The sequence below is a fragment of the Macaca thibetana genome, chromosome 15, assembly GCF_024542745.1.
Source record: "Macaca thibetana thibetana isolate TM-01 chromosome 15, ASM2454274v1, whole genome shotgun sequence".
Taxonomy (NCBI): Eukaryota; Metazoa; Chordata; class Mammalia; order Primates; family Cercopithecidae; genus Macaca; species Macaca thibetana.
In genome coordinates this window covers 61,811,335-61,831,947 of record NC_065592.1, presented here as the reverse complement: position 1 = coordinate 61,831,947, position 20,613 = coordinate 61,811,335, and the positions used below count along the sequence as shown (strand labels likewise).

The following is a 20,613-nucleotide window of genomic DNA, read 5'->3' as shown; positions in this document are numbered from 1 at the left end:
GTAACAAATTACCACAAACTTGGTGGCTTAAAACAACACAAACTTACTATCTTATAGTTCTGGAGATCAGAAGTCCCAACTCAGTCTCACCTAGCTAAATTCAGGGGAGCAGCAGGCCTACGTGCCCTCTGGAGATCAAGGCGAGGATCTGTTTGTCTTTTCTGGCTTCTACAGGCCACATGCTTCCTCGGCTCATGGCTCCTTCCTCCATCTTGCTCCCACTGCTAATTCTGTCCCTTCATCCTCTCTCTCTAACTCAGACCCTCCTGCCTCCCTCTTCTAAGGACCACTGTGACTACCTCAAGCCAAATGATCCTGGATAATCCAGGATCATATCTCCCTCTCAGGAGCCCTCATCACATCAGTAAAGACCCTTTTACTGCACAAGGCAAAGTGTTCACAGGTACCAAGGATTGAAATGAAGATATCTCCGGGGGCCATTGTTCAGCCCACCACCACCTGCTATTTTGTGGGCGAAGCACTTAGTCTCCACTAGCACAAGCTCCTTGAGACTGGGCACCTGTCTTCCACTACCCTTTTGCCTCTCTGCATCTAATATATCAATGTATACATCGTATGCATCAGTATTCCTTCATTTTTGTTCTAAAAATTAAATTGAAACAAGGAATTGAAGAAAAAAGGTGCTGAAGGGTTAAACTGAAATGAATTGGTCCACTTTGAAATACAATTTATTTTTCCCTATATTGCATATGTTTTATGTTCAAGATTGCGTCCACCCAACTGTACGTACATATTGCACACATCTGTGCAGAGACAGAAACAATCACCACAATCTCTGGATCCCTGCCTTGCTTAAAACTGTGATTGTGTTGCCATTTCCCTCTAAACCTTTCTTAATCGAGGTCAAATTCAAAATGCCTGCAGTTCAGCTGTGTGAAAAAGCATAAGGGAGAGGAGTCCCTGCTAGTGATATAAAGAAAAAGAGAATTTTAATGATAACTATAAATGCCTGAGAATTAAAATTTTCATTGTCTAGATTTAAACACACATACATACATTCAAGCAAAGATAAAAATACCTTTGGTTTGGATTAGAAGACTGAATTCTGGCAGAGTCACATAGTAATCAGTTTTGTTATATTCCAGTGACTAAAATATAAATCCACATAAGTTAGAGGCTATATTTATTTAAAATTTTCTGTCCCAGGGAGGAAAAAAACTCTTAGGATGTTTATCTCATTTTCAATAGTGTATTTCATAAGGAAATGGACACTTGATCCTATCTTTAGAGGCAGCAATAAACATAGCAAAACAAATTGAAAGTCCAGCTTCACATGTGGTTGTTTTTGTTTTGATTTATTAGCAGGAAGCTCTTTGGCATAATTGCTCTGATTCTGATGGGTGTGCAGCCCCTCGCTTCACACCAGAACAAGAATGTGAAACCTTGAAGGTACAGTGTACACCCCTTGTACTTCCAGAGTCAAGAAAGCTTAATTGAGACTAGATGAACAAGGGAATTCTAATCCCCAAAATGGCCAAAGACTTCTGTTCTCATTTTAATAATTATGTTTAGTAAGTGAGATTCCAGTTCTCATTTTTCTTTCTTTCCCTAGGTCCTAATTCAGTTTGGCTCAGCTATGACCTCGACTGTGTACATAGCACTGTGTCCAGCTGCCTTTGGGCTCCCTCAGTCTCACACGTTGCTAAGTTACCTCAAACTCCAAAGGTCTGACTCCAAGCTTGATACACACCTGCCTGCCACCCCTTCCCCCATTAACCTGGTCTTTCGTCATTGATCATTATTGTATGGGTGACACCATCTGTCCTGCTTTCTACCTGGAAACTCAAGCCATTATCAGCCTCACACATCCTTCACGCTTAGTCAACATCTATATCCTGTTTTATTCCATCTTCTGTATCTCCCCCCACCACTCTCTTCCTTTCTAATCCCTCTCCTTACAATCAACTTATCAAACCCTTACAAACAATCTTTTACTTGATCTCCTTGTCTCATCTTGCCTAACTCTCATCCAGTGTTTCCCAACTTGGTATTGATGATTCTTTACCACAGGTTCTCTCTTCCAGCCTTTAAAACATTAATATGCAATGAGAACCCCTGCATAGGGTTATGGTACGCAGTGTTACACATACTTATTTGACCAGGAAGCTCTTTCTCCATGGCATACCTATTAATACCTCACAAAGCAGTATTGTTTGGAACTTACTGGCCTATGCTGCCTGAGTCATTTTCAACAAATTAGATCATGTTACCCCCTACTTTGAAACCCCTATTGATACCCCATGGTTTTAAGGTTATATCCAAAGGCACTTCACCATGTGCCCCTAATCTAATGTCTCGGAATAATTTTCCACCTACTTTTTTTTATGGACCCAATGGTGCACCATCTAAGGACTGCTCTGAGTCATCTGAACATGCCAAGTCCCTTCGCACCTTGAGTGCGTACACACAGTCTGACTAAGCCACATCCTCATCTCCCTGGAAACTGCTCATGTGTCATTGCTCTCTACAGCTTCCCCAAGCTTCCCAGAAAGATTTAATTGCACTCTTTGTTGTATTCCCTTTTTGTAAAACTGATCACATTATACACTAAGTTTTTCTCCCTCACTGGACTGCAAATACCTGAGGCTTAGTAATCATTTTTTATAAGTCCCCAGCATCCAATACAGTGCCTAGCACTCAGGGGGTACTTAAAAAATGTTTGATGAAAGAATGAATAAGTGAATGAGGAAACAAATGAAGTGAGTTGGAAGTTGTAAGCGGAGTGCCGAGTCCATTATGTTAAGTGGAAAGTTGACCTTACAAACAAAACATAAACATCACTTTGTGTTGGGTTCAATAATATTAGTAAAAGTGTCAAAGACATAAACTCAGCTCTCAGTAAATTAAACTACCAAGAAAAAACCAGAAATTCCAGTACAGGCAGAATTTATTAATGTACTTATCATGGGAAAATCTTTAAAAATAAAAGACATTTGGGCCATTGTATTTTTTGTGTAGAGACATAATTGTTTTCCTTATTGTGTATTTTTTACTTTTCTTATAAAAATGAACCCATGACCTCATATCATGAAATGTGTATGGCAGCTGGTATAAGCAATATAAATACTATTTTTGTTATTTGTTTTGCTTATTGCATATGTTTAAAGATAATACCCCTTACTGGAGATTTATCTCTTCATACTAGAATATTATTTTAAATGATGACTCATAAAGGCAAACATTTTTTATTTAATTTCATTACATTTCTCTTGCCATTGCTCTTTGGAAACATTTTTTTCTTTGCATCCTGCCTCTTGCATAAGAACTGTCGGCCTCACCAGGTCATCTTAGCACATTCACAAAGTCATCACGACTTTGGAACCTTGACTCCTTTGAAATTCATCTTCTACAAGTTTTTAAAATTTCTAAAAATACCTTTCATCAATGCAAACACACTGAAGAAAATTTGAGAACACAGACAAGACAAGCATTTAGGAGCAAAATCCCTGACATTGACTCAGCTAGATGGCTGCCTCCCATACCTGGAGCGTCAGAGTCTCCAGCAGAGCCCACACCATCACTGGCTGAAACCCACTGCTGCCTTACTGTGAAGCAGCTCCTGGCTAACGATAAAACAGCCTGATAAAAGGTGGATGATCAGCCCATCAGCTGGATGCTTGTTTTACATCTTTTTAACATCTGGATTTGGAGCTCTTTTGCTCATCCAATCATCAATTCAACAAACATTTATGAAGTGCATGCTCTTTGCCAGATACTCTACTAGGCTCTGGGGAATATAAACATGAATGAATTCCCTTTCCTCAAAAGACTCATAATCTTGTGTGCATGCAGGGAGGGAGAGGAAAATAGCAGGCACATAAACGATGAGCCCCTTATAGAGGAGATAAGATACTCTTCTAGGCCAGGGTGGGTTGGAGGTGATCTGTTTGCCAAAACGCAGAGGGGTTGGAGGAGGCTTTAATAAAGAAGTGGCCTTTTAAAAAATAACTATTTTAAATTAATTTTTGTGAGCAATAGTCAGTATATGTATTTATGGGGTACATGAGATGTTTTGATACAGGCATGCAATGTGAAATAAGTACATCTTGAAGAATGAGGCATCCATCCATCCCCTCAAACACTTATCCATTGAGTTACAAACAACTCATTACAGATTTTAAGTTTTTTTTAAAATCTACAGTTATTATTGACTATAGTCACCCTATTGTGCTATCAAATAGTAGGTCTTATTCATTCTATTATATATTTTTGTACCTATTAACCACCCGACCCTCCCTCTCAGCCCCTCACTACCCTACCCAGTCTCTGGTAACCATCCTTCTTCCGCTCTTCCATGGACCAACTTCTTCCATGGACATGTCCCATATACATGAGTTCAATTGTTTTGATTTTTAGATCCTGCAAATAAGTGAAAACATGTGATGTTTGTCTTTCTGTGCCTGACTTATTTCAATTAACATAATAACCTCCAGTTCCATCCAGGTTGTTGCAAATGACTGGATCTCATTCTTTGTCTGAATAGTACTCCATTGTGTATATGTACCACATTTTCTTTATCAGTTCGTCTGTTGATAGACACTTAGGTTGCTTCCAAATCTTAGCTATTGTAAAAAAAAAAAAAAAAAAAATACTGCAACAAACACAGTAGAGCAGATATATATATCTGATATACTGATTTCCTTTCTTTTGGGTATATACCCAGCAGTGTGATTGCTGGATCATATGGTAGCTCAAGTTTTACTTTTTTAAGGAACCTCCAAGCTGTTCTCCCTAGTGGTTGTACTAATTTACATTCCCACCAGCAGTGTACAAGGGTTCCCTTTGGTCCACATCCTCTCCAGCATCTATTATTGCCTGTCTTTTGGATAAAAGCCATTTTAACTGGGGTGAGGTGATATCTCATTGTAGTTTTTTTTTATATATATACTTTAAGTTCTAGGGTACATGTGCACAATGTGCAGGTTTATTACATATGTATACATGTGCCATGTTGGTGTGCTACACCCATTAACTCGTCATTTACATTAGGTATATCTCATAATGCTATCCCTCCCCTGTCCCCTCACTCCACAACAGGCCCCAGTGTGTGATGTTCCCCTTCCTGTGTCCAAGTGATCTCATTGTTCAATTCCCACCTATGAGTGAGAACATGCGGTGTTTGATTTTCTGTTCCTGCGATAGTTTGCTGAGAATGATGATTTCCAGCTGCATCCATGTCCCTACAAAGGACATGAAATCATCTTTTTTATGGCTGCACAGTATTCCATGGTGTATATGTGCCACATTGTCTTTATCCAGTCTGTCATTGATGGACATTTGGGTTGGTTCCAAGTCTTTGCTATTGTGAATAGTGCTGCAATAAACATACATGTGCATGTGTCTTTATAGCAGCATGACTTATAATCCTTTGGGTATATACCCAGTAATGGGATGCTGGGTCTAATGGTATTTCTAGTTCTAGATCCTTGAGGAATCTCCACACTGTTTTCCACAATGGTTGAACTAGTTTACAGTCCCACCAACAGTGTAAAAGTGTTCCTATTTCTCCACATCCTCTCCAGCACCTGTTGTTTCCTGACTTTTTAATGATCGCCATTCTAACTGGTGTGAGATGGTATCTCATTGTGGTTTTGATTTGCATTTCTCTGATGGCGAGTGATGACGAGCATTTTTTCATGTGTCTGTTGGCTGTGTAAAAGTCTTCTTTTGAGAAGTGTCGGTTCATATCCTTTTCCCACTTTTTGATGGAGTTGTTTTTTTCTTGTAAATTGGTTTGAGTTCTTTGTAGGTTCTGGATATTAGCCCTTTGTCAGACAAGTAGATTGCAAAAATGTTCTCCCATTCTGTAGGTTGCCTGTTCACTCTGATGGTAGTTTCTTTAGCTGTGTGGAAGCTCTTTAGTTTAATTAGATCGCATTTGTCAATTTTGGCTTTTGTTGCCATTGCTTTTGGTGTTTTAGACATGCAGTCCTTGCCCATGCCTATGTCCTGAATGGTATTGCCTAGGTTTTCTTCTAGAGTTTTTATGGTTTTAGGTGTGACATTTAAGTCTCTAATCCATCTTGAATTAATTTTTGTACAAGGTATAAGGAAGGGATCCAGTTTCAGCTTTCTACTTATGGCTAGCCAATTTTCCCAGCACCATTTATTAAATAGGGAATCTGGTCCCCACTTCTTGTTTTTGTCAGGTTTGTCAAAGATCAGATGGCTGCAGATGTGTGGTATTATTTCTGAGGCTCTGTTCTGTTCCATTGGTCTATATCTCTGTTTTGGTACCAGTACCATGCTGTTTTGGTTACTGTAGCCTTGTAGTATAGTTTGAAGTCAGGTAGCGTGATGCCTCCAGCTTTGTTCTTTTGGCTTAGGACTGTCTTCGCAATGCAGGCTCTTTTTTGGTTCCATATGAACTTTAAAGTAGTTTTTTTCCAATTCTGTGAAGAAAGTCATTAGTAGCTTGAAGGGGATGGCATTGAATCTATAAATTACCTTGGGCAGTATGGCCATTTTCATGATATTGATTCTTCCTATCCATGAGCATGGGATGTTCTTCCATTTGTTTGTGTCCTCTTTTATTTCATTGAGCAGTGATTTATAGTTTTCCTCGAAGAGGTCTTTCACATCCCTTGTAAGTTGGATTCCTAGGTATCTTATTCTCTTTAAAGCTATTGTGAATGGGAGTTCACTCATGATTTGGCTGTTTGTCTGTTTTTGGTGTATAAGAATGCTAGTGACTTTTGCACATTGATTTTGTATCCTGAGACTTTGCTGAAGTTGCGTTTATCAGCTTAAGGAGATTTTGGGCTGAGATGATGGGATTTTCTTAATATACAATCATGTCATCTGCAAACAGGGACAATTTGACTTCTCTTTTCCTAATTGGATATCCTTTATTTCTTTCTCTTGCCTGATTGCCCTGGCCAGAACTTCCAACACTATATTGAATAGGAGTGGTGAGAGAGGGCATCCCTGTCTTGTGCCAGTTTTCAAGGGGAATGTTTTTGCCTATTCAGTATATTGGCTGTGGGTTTGTCATTAATAGCTCTTATTATTTTGAGATATGTTCCATCAATACTGAATTTCTTGAGAGTTTTTAGCATGAAGAACTATTGAATTTTGTCAAAGGCCTTTTCTGCATCTATTGCAATAATCATGTGGTTTTTGTCTTTGTTTCTGTTTATATGCTGGATTACATTTATTGATTTGCATATGTTGAACCAGCCTTGCATCCCAGGGATGAAGCCCACTTGATCATGGTGGATAAGCTTTTTGATGTGCTGTTGGATTTGGTTTGCCAGTATTTTATTGAGGATTTTTGCATTGATGTTCATCAGGGATACTGGTCTAAAATTCTGTTTTTCTGTTCTGTCTCTGCCAGGCTTTGGTATCAGGATGATGTTGGCCTCATAAAATGAGTTAGGGGGCATTCCCTCTTTTTCTATTGATTGGAATAGTTTCAGAAGGAATGGTACCAGCTCCTCCTTGTACCTCTGGTAGAATTCGGCTGTGAATCCCTCTGGTCCTGGACTGTTTTTGGTTGGTAGGCTATTAATTATTGCCTCAATTTCAGAGCCTGTTATTGGTCTATTCAGGGATTCAACTTCTTCCTGCTTTAGCCTTGGGAGAGTGTATGTGTCCAAGAATTTATCCATTTCTTCTAGGTTTTCTAGTTTATTTGCGTAGAGGTATTTATAGCATTCTCTGATGGTAGTTTGTATTTCTGTGGGGTCGGTGGTGATATCCCCTTTATCATTTTTTATTGCATCAATTTGATTCTTCTCTATTTTCTTCTTTATTAGTTTTGCTAGCAGTCTATCAATTTTGTTGATCTGTTCAAAAAACCAGCTCTTAGAATCATTGATTTTTTGGAGGGTTTTTTGTGTCTCTATCTCCTTCAGTTCTGCTCTGATCTTAGTTATTTCTTGCCTTCTGCTAGCTTTTGAATGTATTTGCTCTTGCTTCTGTAGTTCTTTTAATTGTGATGTTAGAGTGTCAATTTTAGATCTTTCCTGCTTTCTCTCATGGGCATTTAGTGCTATAAATTTCCCTCTCCACACTGCTTTAAATGTGTCCTAGAGATTCTGGTATGTTGTATCTTTGTTCTCATTGGTTTCAAAGAACATCTTTATTTCTGCCTTCATTTCATTATGTACCCAGTAGTCATTCAGGAGCAGGTTGTTCAGTTTCCATGTAGTTGAGTGGTTTTGATTGAGTTTCTTAGTCCTGAGTTCTAGTTTGATTGCACTGTGGTCTGAGAGACAGTTTGTTATAATCTCTGTTCTTGTACATTTGCTGAGGAGTGCTTTACTTCCAACTATGTGGTCAATTTTGGAATAAGTGTGATGTGGTGCTGAGAAGAATGTATATTCTGTTGATTTGGGGTGGAGAGTTCTGTAGATATGTCTATTAGGTCCGCTTGGTGCAGAGTTGAGTTCAATTCCTAGATATCCTCGTTAATTTTCTGTCTCGTTGATCTGTCTAATGTTGACAGTGGGGTGTTAAAGTCTCCCATTATTATTGTATGGGAGTCTAAGTCTCTTTGTAAGTCTCTAAGGACTTGCTTTATGAATCTGGGTGCTCCTGTATTGGGTGCATATATATTTAAGATAGTTAGTTCTTCTTGTTGAATTGATCCCTTTACCATTATGTAATGGCCTTCTTTGTCTTTTTTGATCTTTGTTGGTTTAAAGTCTGTTTTATCAGAGACTAGGATTGCAACCCCTGCCTTTTTTTGTTTTCCATTTGCTTGGAAATCTTCCTCCATCCCTTTTTTTTGAGCCTATGTGTGTCTCTGCATGTGAGATGGGTCTCCTGAATACAGCAGACTGATGGGTCTTGACTCTTTATCCAATTTGCCATAATGTGTTGTTTAATTGGAGAATTTAGCCCATTTACATTTAAGGTTAGTATTGTTATGTGTGAACTTGATCCTGTCATTATGATGTTAGCTGGTTATTTTGTTCATTAATTGATGAAGTTTCTTGCTAGCATCGATGGACTTTACATTTTGGCATGTTTTTGCAGTGGCTGGTACCTGTTGTTCCTGTCCATGTTTAGTGCTTCCTTCAGGATCTCTTGTAGGGCAGGCCTGGTGGTGACAAAATCTCTAAGCATTTGCATATCTGTAAAGGATTTTATTTCTCCTTCACTTATGAAACTTAGTTTGGCTGGATATGAAATTCTGGGTTGAAAATTCTTTTCTTTAAGAATGTTGAATATTGGCCCCCACTCTCTTCTGGCTTGGAGACTTTCTGCCGAGAGATCTGCTGTTAGTCTGATGGGCTTCCCTTTGTGGGTAACCCCACCTTTCTCTCTGGCTGCCCTTAACAGTTTTTCCTTCAGTTCAACTTTGGTGAATCTGACAATTATGTGTCTTGTAGTTGCTCTTCTTGAGGAGTATCTTTGTGGCATTCTCTGTATTTCCTGAATTTGAATGTTGGCCAGCCTTGCTTGGTTGGGGAAGTTCTCCTGGATAATGTCCTGCAGCGTGTTTTCCAACTTAGTTCCATTCTCCCCATCACTTTCAGGTACACCAATCAGACGTAGATTTGGTCTTTTCACATAGTCCCTTATTTCTTGGACCTTTGTTCATTTCTTTTTACTCTTTTTTCTCCAAACTTCTCTTCTTGCTTCATTTCATTCATTGGATCTTCAATCAGTGATACCCTTTCTTCCAGCTGATCGAGTCAGTTACTGAAGCTTGTGCATTTGTCACATAGTTCTCGTGTCATGGTTTTCATCTTTATCAGGTCGTTTAAGGACTTCTCTGCATTGGTTATTCTAATTAGCCCTTCGTCAAATCTTTTTTCAATGTTTTTAGTCTCTTTGCGCTGGGTTCGTAATTCCTCCTTTAGCTCTGAGAAGTTTGATTGACTGAAGGCTTCTTCTCTCAACTCGTCAAAGTCATTCTCCATCCAGCTTTGTTCTGTTGCTGGCAAGGAGCTGCGTTCCTTTGGAGGGAGAGAGGTGCTCTGATTTTTAGAATTTCCAGCTTTTCTGCACTGCTTTTTCTCCATCTTTGTGGTTTTATCTACCTTTGGTCTTTGATGATGGTGACATACAGATGGGCTTTTGGTATGGATGTCCTTTCTGTTTGTTAGTTTTCCTTCTAACAGTCAGGACCCTCAGCTGCGGGTCTATTGGAGTTTGCTTGAAGTCCACTCCAGACCCTGTTTGCCTGGGTATCAGCAGTGGAGGCTGCACAAGAGTGAATATTGCTGAACAGCAAATGTTGCTGTCTGATCGTTACTCTGGAAGCTTCATCTCAGAGGTGTACCCAGCCGTGTGAGGTGTGAGGTATCAGTCTGCCCCTAGTTGGGGATGTCTCCCAGTTAGGCTACTTGGGGTTCAGGGACCCACTTGAGCAGTCTGTCCATTCTCAGATCTCAGACTCCGTGCTGGGAAAACCACTACTCTCTTCAAAGCTGTCAGACAGGGGCATTTACATCTGCAGAGGTTTCTGCTGCCTTTTGTTTGGCAGGCCTCCTTGAGCTGCGGTGGGCTCCACCCAGTTCGAGCTTCCTAGCTGCTTTGTTTACCTACTAAAGCCTCAGTAATGGCAAGTGCCCCTCCCCCAGCCTCGCTGCCACCTTGCAGTTAGATCTCAGACTGCTGTGCTAGCAATGAGGGAGGGTCCGTGGGTGTGGGACCCTCTGAGCCAGGTGCAGGATATAATCTCCTGATGTGCCGTTTGCTAAGACCCTTGGTAAAGCACAGTATTAGGGTGGGAGTGACCCAATTTTCCAGGTGTTGTGTGTCATGGTTTACCTTGGCTAGGAAAGGGAATTCCCTTCCCCCTTGCACTTCCCAGGTGAGGTGATGCCTCGCCCTGCTTCAGCTCTCGCTCATTGGGCTGCACCCACTGTCCTGCACCCACCGTCCAACACGCCCCACTGAGATGAACCCGGTACCTCAGTTGGAAATGCAGAAATCACCCATCTGTGTCGCTTACGCTGGGAGCTGGAGGCTGGAGCTGTTCCTATTCGGCCATCTTGGTGCAGATCTTGCTATTCCATTGTAGTTTTGATTTGCATTTCTCTGATGATCAGTGATGTTGAGCACCTTTTCATATGCCTGTTTGCCATTGTGTCTTCTTTTGAGAGATGTTTAGTCAGATCTTTTGCCAATCTTTTGATTGAATTATTAGATTTTTTCCTACAGAGTTGTTTGAGCTCATTATATATTCTGGTTATTACTCCCTTGTCAGGGTAGTTTGCAAATAATTACTCCCATTCTGTGGGTTGTCACTTCACTTTGTTGACTGTTTGCTGTGCAGAAGCTTTTTAACTTGTGATCCCATTTGTTTATGTTTGCCTGTGCTTGAGGGGTATTGCTCAAGAAATTTTTGTCCAGACCAATGTCCTGGAGATTTCCCCCAATGTTTTCTTGTAGTAGCTTCTTTGTTTGAGGTCTTAGATTTAAGTCTTTAATTCATTTTATTTAATTTTTGCATATGGCAAGAGATAGGGGTCTATTTTCATTCTTCTGCATAGAGATACCCAGTTTTCCAAGCACCATTCATTGAAGAAACTGTCTTTTCCCCAGTGTGTGTTCTTGGCACCTTTGATGAAAATGAGTTTACTGTAGCTCTATAGTTTTGTTTCTGGGTTCTCTATTCTATTCCATTGGTGTATATGTCTGTTTTTATGTCAATATCATGCTATAGCTGATACTATTGCTCTGTAGCATAATTTGAAGTCAGATAATGTGATTCCTCCAGTTTTGTTTTTTTACTTAGGATAGCTTTGGTTATTCTGGATCTTTTGTGGTTCCATATAAATTTTAGGATTGTTTTTCTATTTCTGTGAAGAATTTTTTTGATATTTTGACAGGGATTGCACTGAATCTGTAGATTGCCTTGGGTAGTAAGGATATTTTAACAATAGTAAACCTTCTAATCCATAAACATGGAATATTTTTCCATTTTTTGATGTCCTCTTCAATTTTTTTCATCAGTGTCTTATACTTTTCATTATAGAGATGTTTCACTGCTTTGGTTAATTCCTAGTTTTTAAATTTTATGTGTGGATATTATAAGTGAGATTACTTTTTAAATTTCTTTTTCACATTGTTCACTGTTGAACATAAGAAATACTGATTTTTGTATGTTGATTTTGTACCTTGCAGATTTACTGAATTTAAATTTATCAGTTCTAATAGTTTTCTTGTGGAATCTTTAGGTTTTTCCAAATATAAGATCCTATCATCTGCAAACAAGGATAATTTGACTTCTTCCTTTCCAATTTGGATGCCATTTATATCCTTCTCTTGTCTTATTGCTCTAGCTAGGACAAGAAGTGGCTTTTGAGCTGGACCTTCAAGCACATCTTGGAAGTCTCTGGATGAACAAAGAGTTGGCGGACATTGCTCATGGACTGAATGACATGACCAAAGGCCAGAGCAGACAAGGTTGTCTGTGTGCCCAGGAAAAGGCAAATTGTCCACTGTAGCTAAAGCATGGGCACATGGCAGTATGTCAAGGAATGGGCTGGAAAGGTCTATGCAGATCAAAGTGAAGGGCATTGTCAGGAGTCTAGATTTTACCTTCTTACCATTGATAATATCCTAAAAGCTTTATGTATACATCAAAATTTTAAACGACAATTTTTAGAAACTTTTCTTGCAGCTGTTTTATCATCATGTTGTTACAGACCTGTATACTGTTGGAGGTCTGTGCCTTAAATCGAGTCCTATCTGCAAACTGATAACCCAGTTGTGTTATTTTCAATGAGTGATCACTCTATAGTACAGTTTTATTACATCTATACCCTTGAAATAAGACAAATTATTTTCATTATCTACTTCCTCAATTTGAAAGAGAGAAAAAATTAACCTACATTGTTCTTTACTGCCAAATTCACTAAGAAACTCTAACTGAACAGCTTGAATCTGAGAACTGTTCTTATTTAACTACTTGTTTATTTTGGAGCATTTATTCAAATTGAACAGAAGCCTGTGTGCCTCATAAAATATTTAGAAAAAGAAAACTTCAGCCACTACTCATTGAGGAGATCCATACTCCTACAAATTCAGCATCACTAGTGGAGTACCTAAAATGTCAATCACTGGGTAACAGAAACTTTGGGAGCATGTTCTTTATGTCTGAAGGACTCAGTAGGACCCATGAGGAATCTGAGTGTGAATTATAATCAAAGGATTAAATGAAAAGTGGCTTGATGTCATTTTGAGGTTTAGGAGATAATAGTTTTATGAACCAGCCATTATTTCTCTCAGAGAAAAAAAATACACTGCGTTTTCAACAGTGTAAATATTTATGGATCATATCAAAACATCATATACTCCCAGAACTTATTGTAAAATGTCACTCCACTGTTCAGCTCATACCCTGACCACTTCTTTACTGGGAAACAAACAAATCATTAATTTTAAAAGAAAGAAAAGGAGAGAGCATGTGTAGGAAAGAAAACTAGAGGTGGATTTAGTCAATCCTAATTTTTTTTTAAAGATGTAATGATATACTGGGGAAAAGTTTTAAATGAAATTCTCAAACACTTAATATATGCAACAACAGAAGCAACATCTCTTCCTTCATAGAGCTAATGGTCTAAATGGGTAATAATTTCTGAAAATATGAGAGCTATTTTTAAAAATAAAATGAGGTAATGGTGATAGAGACCCCTTTGACTACTCTAGGTAGGAAGGTTAGGGATGACCTCTCCACACAGCTGAGAATGGAATTGAACCTGGATTATTCAAGAGACTCAGCCACATGAAGATCTAAGAGAAGAATGGTGCAGGTAGAAAGAAGAGCAAATGGAAAGGCCCTGTGGGAGAAACAAGCTTGACATATTTGAGGAACAAAACAACAAAAAACAAGTCCGGTTGGAGTATACAGGGAAAGTGGGGAGTCGTAAAAGATAAGATTACAGAGGTGTACGACGCTTCCCTTGCTCTGCTGTACATTCACCTACCCAGAACCACGCTTGGTTCATCACTGACATTTAATAAATTTATGTGGAATGAATTAATAAAGTTGGAAGGATTTGAGTTAGACAATGTCTAAGTTCCACCAGGGCAGGAACCAGAAACTATAGCGGTTTGCAGGGCAGGGTTAGAGGAGTGTAGATTTTATTCTCATTGCAAGGGAACGTCATTGGAAGGTTTTAAGCATGGAAATTGTGTGATCACATTTATGCTTTGAAAACATCACTCTTGCTACTGTGTGGAGAATAGAGTGTAGAGAAGACAATATGGGGTTTCCAACAGGAGGGAGGAGCTCTTTTCAAATGATCACATTTGATTGTATCATCTATATCCTGCTAGAAACGCTATTTCTTAGTCCATTCTGGCTGCTAAAACAGAATACCATAGACTGAGTAGCTTATCAATGACAGAAATTTATTTCTCACAGTTCTGGAGGGTAGAAAGTCCAAGGTCAGGGTGCTGGCAGATTCGGTGTCTAGTGAGAACCCTTCTTCTGGTTCATAGATGGTCTCTGTGACTGTGTCCTCACGTGATGGAAGGGGCAAGGCAGCTCTCTGGAACCTGTTTTATAAGGATACTCATCCCATTCTTGAGGGTTCCACCCCCATGACCTAATCACCTCCCAAAAGTCCTTTACCTCCTAATACTATCACCTTGGGAGTTAGGATTTCAGCATGTAAATTTAGGGGAGTGGCAGGGAGGACACAGACATTCAGACCAGAGCACCAGTAAAAGGCAAGAGATGATGGATTATGGTATGCTGATTCATTATGTATTTTAGAAGTATAGCTTATATGTTTTGTAAGTAAAACTGACCTTATTTGGCCATGAATTGGATGTCAGGGGAAGTGGGGTAAGAAAAAAGAAAAACTCAAGGGCCTAAGTTTTTGCCCTGGATGTGGCACAATTAAATGAATGGGGAAGACTGAGAGAGAAATAGGTTTGGGATGAAGTTGGAGGGGCAGTATTAAGAGTTCCATTTTAGGCATGTTTAAATCAAGATGCCTATTTGCATTTAAGTGGACATGTTGAGTAGGCCTAGGGGAGAGGTCAGAGCTTAAAATTAAAATTTTTGATTTATCAGCACAAATTTATTTCTTTCCGACAATTGTGGTTTCAGAAAAATTACAATAAGTTCATGGAAGAATCTTAGTAATTCACAGAATGGAAAGTATTGTGGAGAATATAGTCCCCAAATTTGGCAAATCCTTCAGAGTCAGTAATCCACATGGTTAGTTGGCTACTTATAAAAAGAAAGAATGAACAAGAAAAGTTTGTAACTAATCTGATTATAGTATAACTTGTTGGTTTGATGTAAGAATTTGACAGCAATAAGAGAAGGCTGAACCTTAAAAATCATGCAAAAGACTAAAACTAAATTTAAAACCTTAGTTATCCATAACAACAAGAAGATTATTCTAGATAAATGAAATTCTTAGCCACTAATTTAAATTTCTTCCAAGTACCAACTTCAATTCAATGCCACAGACATTTATTGAGAACATTCACAGGAGGCATTATTCTAAGCAGTGCGGGTACAACATTAGTTAAAGAAGGGAAATCCTTTAATGTCTTATTGAATCGCTGCCAAATGAGAGCTAAAATTAAAATTTGCTTCTTCAATACATGAAAAGCCCACAGAGTCACTGAAGTAAGCCACAAAGAAGACAAAGGTTTAGGCCAGTCACTTGAATCATTTGTTCTGAGACCATAGGTTTTGTTCTTAATCAAGCCCAAAGGACACACTAGAAAAGCCTTTAGAAGGAGCTGGTAGGACTTGTGATGAGTAACAAGTGGTCTAGCTTAAATGTTGCCTTTCAGAAATCAGAGTTTAGGGAGAACTCCCTAAATTTCCAGGGTCACCAGAATGTAGACGAACTACTTTAAATTCTGCTCCCCAACCTGAATTGTGGGCTGGCTCCTGCCTGTCAGGGATGGTCACAAGAGTGGAAGCTAAGAATTGAATGGCAAAGCCCAGTTGGGTGAAAGGGTAAGACCAGGCTCCTGGCAGGCTTGGTGCTCATCAGGCTGGGAGCCCTCCTCATGAAGCAACAGTCACGCTACCCTCCTCTGGGTCTGCAAAGCACACAGGAGTTGTACAACCACAGAGGAGGGAAGCTGAGTTTGGACTTGTTCTCCAGCTGTGTCCAGAGCATGGTGTCCAGTAGCTCAGTAAATGTCGCAATGAATGGCAATAAACCAACTCTAGCCCCTGTGTGGCCTTCATTGGGTTGTTTACCTCTCTGAGCCTCAGCTTTTTTTTTTTTTTTTTTTTTTTTTTTCCTGTAAAATGGAAATAAGACCTAGCTTGTAGGGTCGTTTCACATTTTTTGTTAGCCTTCAATGCTTCAATGGGTAGGTAGTTGATCCCAGCAATAAGAAAATATATCCTTTTTCCTAGGAGACTCAATATGGTTATTTTTTAAAATTTGAAATGGAAAAAAAAAAAAAAAAGGTTGCTCACCATTGGTCTGAATCATTTAGAAGACTCTAAGACTAAAAGGCTTAACTAGACAAAGTTGATTACTTTTCTAACATCATTATCCACTAGCTCTGTGACCTCAAGCCATTCACAACTGCAGACAAATGGCATGTTTGCTCAGGTGGGGTCCAAACAACCACTGGTCCTAACAGTCCTAACAAACTCTCTGGGTCCCAGAGTTTCCTCTCTGGGTCCCAGAGAACATTCATTTGGAGAAATGGTTCTCAGCCCTGGAGACACAAAAAAGTTATCTGAGGAAAAATTACTTGGAAGAAGATTATACTATCTTTCTTAAAAACAAAACAAAACAAAAACTGGTACCTGGGACCCACCTCCCAGAATTTCTGATTTGTTGGGTCTGAAGTGAGGCCCAGGCATCAGTACTTTTAAAAAGCTTCCCAGGAGACCTTGACGTGCATGTAGGGTTGAGAACACTGAGTAAGAAGGTGAAAACTGGGCTGCAGCAATGTTCTGACTGTACCCAAGGACACTGGTGTCACCATCATAACCTTAACTGCCAGCAAAAACCCCCATAGCCATTCTGAGTACAACTTACTAGGCAAAGATCACCATGAGTTCTGAGAGGGGCACTCCTCCAGCAGAGCAAGTCCTTCAGCACAAACTCTCAGGCTTCTTAAAACCAGGCTTGATCTCTCAGCAAGGCCAAAGGCAGCAAGCTAATGATGAGAGACTATTCTGGAAGAAATCAGCAGGCTCCCTAAAATTTTACAATAAAATATCCCCACCACAGAGTAGTCGTGGGGTGAACTCTTAGCTAGGGTTATGTCTGAGTGAAAGTGATAGAAAACCCAAAATAACATTGGCTTTAAAAAGAAAAGTCTTCCTCTCTCACTTAAACACAGACAGTCCAGAACGGGTATGGTGGTTTCACAGTCAGGAAGCCAGGCTTCTAACTTTTTGTTTATGACAGCCCAAGATGGAAGCTTACATTTCAGACATCACATTCACATTGCAGCCAGCAGGGAAGAGAAAGGGAAGAGATGCCAGACCCTCTTTTTGGGCACTTCCCCGAAAGCACACGCAACCCTTCCGTTTATATCCCATTGGCCAGCATTAAGTCAAATGGCTGTATCTATCTTCAAGGGAGATTGGCAAATATAGTCTTTATGCTGAAATGTCATATGCCCAGTGAAAAGCTGGGGATTCCTTTGCTCTGTAAAGGGACACATATTTGAAAATAGCCAATGGTCTGTGCTTCAGAGGGCCTCCCTCCCACTTCATGCCCCTGGATCATAACTATTCAGTTACATGTAAACAATGTTTTATTGGGGTTCCTCTGAAAACCACTGACATGAGGCCATTTTTCTTGCATTCCAAATTTCAGTGGCTCAGGCTTCCACTGCCCTAAGAAATCATCAATCCTGCATGAAGAATATTCCAGGGGGGTTCTTAAGAAAACCAGACCCTAAATCTAATGCCCATTCAGTGTGGTAGAGTGCCTTCACTTAGAGAAAGGGCTGTCTTTTCTGCAAATTAATTTCTCTAAATTTATACTGATGGCAGTCGCTCTCTCCTGTTCATTCTGGAAGCAACACAGATTATTTTCCCTGGATCGTAAATATGCTGAACACTCTATTATACTAACCTTTTAAACCAGTTGTCTTGGATGGGGCTGCAAATCATAGTTCAGGAGCAACTTTCTAAGATTTAAAGGCCCCAGAAATTCCTGGATGCTCTAGTTAAATACCTGGGATTAAGTGGAGAGGGTAGATCTTGCTACAAAATTCATCTCAAAGAGAAGAAACCAAATCCTTTGGGCTGATTCCTGGTTTTTCTTCTTTTTCTGGGTTTTTTTTTTTTTTCTTCTTCTTCTTCCTTTACTCTGCCAAACTAAGATGAGAATTAGCAGTCAGACAGACTGCCTTCCCATATTGGGTCTACTTTTTCTTCCTTCCTTCTTTCCTTCCCCAGTGTTCCAGAACGTGTGGTGGGGGTGTTCAGAAACGCGAGGTTCTTTGCAAGCAGCGCATGGCTGATGGCAGCTTCCTGGAGCTTCCTGAGACCTTCTGTTCAGCTTCAAAACCAGCCTCCCAGCAAGCATGCAAGAAAGATGACTGTCCCAGCGAGTGGCTTCTCTCAGACTGGACAGAGGTATGTATGTTCCTCAGGAGAGAATAAGAGAGACCCAAGTTGGAAAAGAAGGCACCCCAGACATATACATAGAAAAGGCAAGAAGAGAACACAACAATCTTCCTAATACTATGGAATAGTACTTTTTTTAAACCATATATACCATAGTGTGTAACTAGCTTTTAACGAGACTGCGGGGACCTGAGTTACACAGCCAGCCCCTACCCAATGATCGGAAGTTTGGAATTGTAAATGGGCTCCTCGTGGAGCAAAACCAGACCTCACTGGTGCTGTTTTGGCCCAGGATTCTTTTCCACACACTGGGTTCTTCTCCTTCTATCTCCACACAACACCCTCTCCTCCTGACCTCCCTGTACCTCTTACTCCCAGATGTTTCTAGTCTCTATTTAGGAAGGGCAAAGCCTCTCTAGCAAGTCTCTTCCAAGTTACTGGACAATAAAGGACATGATTTATTAGGAAAAGAAGGCCAAGGAAATCCTGCCTGTTTACTGTTAGTTTCCTGGCTCTAAAAAACTTCAACAGCTTCCCAGCAAGAGAATTTGATTTCCCTTGTTCTGCACTTTGGGAAGTGATTGCTTCAGCATTCACCATTCCTGACTTGATCTCCTAAGTTAGAGACATACCTCTGACTAACCTATCTTTCTAAATAATGCCTCTTCTAATTCTAGTGTATGATCATTCATTTACACCTAGCTTCAAGTCCTTTGTTTTCAGCCGCTACCAATTCTTTGAGTTGCCTTCGAATTCTCCAGCTCCATAGGCCTGTGTGTCTTCCATGGAGAAGTTCCCCCAAAATTGTTGCCTCACAAGATTTAGCCAAGAACAGGATCTCTAGACGCGAAGTGAAAATTTCTGTGAAGCCAGATTCAAGACCTTCCTTTTTCTAGCATATAAGCATTTGAAATTGCCTTCCTAACCCCACTGTCTTTTTTTTTTTTTTTTTTTTGTATAGTATACAACTCACAGGAGGGAGCTGCTGCTGCTTGAAATACCTCACATAGATACTTGCTTACAGAGGGCAGAGCGGCCTGTGAAAATTCAGATCCAGCTCTCTCAACTTACGTTCTTAGAATTCTTGCCCATATCTTATCAACCCACACAGAATTCCATGAGATGGTGCCTGCTAAGTGCATTGCAATTAAGAGTTAACTTACATTACCACAGGTTTTATAATTTGGCAGTAAAATTGCTTCTTGTGGTATCTGACACCAAATGTCTCAGAACATTTGGGGAATTTCTTTCTCATGCTTTAGAAAGAAATTCGATTTCTTTCTAAATTTGATTTCAAGATAAAAGTGAGTAAAATGAGCATGTGTACATTTGCGTGTGTGTGGATGTGCACGTTAGTGACAATTTTTCCTTGGGAATGTTGATTTGGGGTATGGCATTTGAAGAACACAGATGTATTTGCCAAGTGGCTCTAGATGAAAACATTCTATCGGTGGAGTATTATAAAAGAAATTGCTCCCCTAAATCTATTAGGTGATAGTCTGCCATGAGTGGGCTGCTGAGGAAGGGACTTGTGTGTGTTATAATTGTCTTCCTGTGTTCCTGGAGTTTGTGGTCTCTGAAGCCTATGAGACACAGAAGATTCAGAAAAAGTTCTTTTCTGACTACAGATTTGAGAGGGACCCTTGAGATTTTTGGACTGAGAAAAAGGTCCCATTGATACCATTAAGTACAGTAGGCCTTCAGAACAGTATCATGTGTTGTTAAGAGTTCAGACTCAAAGACAGGCAAACCTAGGTTCAAATCCTGACTCTGCCACTTACTGGCTGTATAACCTTGGGCTAATTATTTAACCTTTTTGGCTTTCGGTTGCTTATCTTTATAATGGAAATATAATAGTATCTATCATGTAGGTGGGAGGCTGAAATTAAATATAATTTAATATATATTGCATGTAAAATACTTTGGCCTACTAAAAGTGAGCCCTTATGATTCTCTTCCATTTGGGTTCACTTGTCATGAGAAGGAAAGGAAATGAAAGGAAGTACTCACCGTGGCTGGCTGGGCCTGAGGCCACAGCTTAGGTCTCCTACAGGCTCTCCTGGTCTTCCTCAAGAGGAAGTTCTATTTTTGGAACTGGGAGGAGG

At 39.8% G+C, this 20,613-nt stretch overlaps 1 protein-coding gene across 1 annotated transcript in view; it reads left to right on the top strand.

Moving 5' to 3' along the window:
- ADAMTSL1 (ADAMTS like 1) overlaps positions 1–20,613 on the top strand; it is a 419,209-nt gene that overhangs the window by 283,244 nt on the left and 115,352 nt on the right. Inside the window, exon 17 of the mRNA XM_050761325.1 lies at positions 18,338–18,517. Coding sequence (XP_050617282.1) covers positions 18,338–18,517 — 180 coding nt within the window. The remainder of the gene's footprint in view (positions 1–18,337; positions 18,518–20,613) is intronic.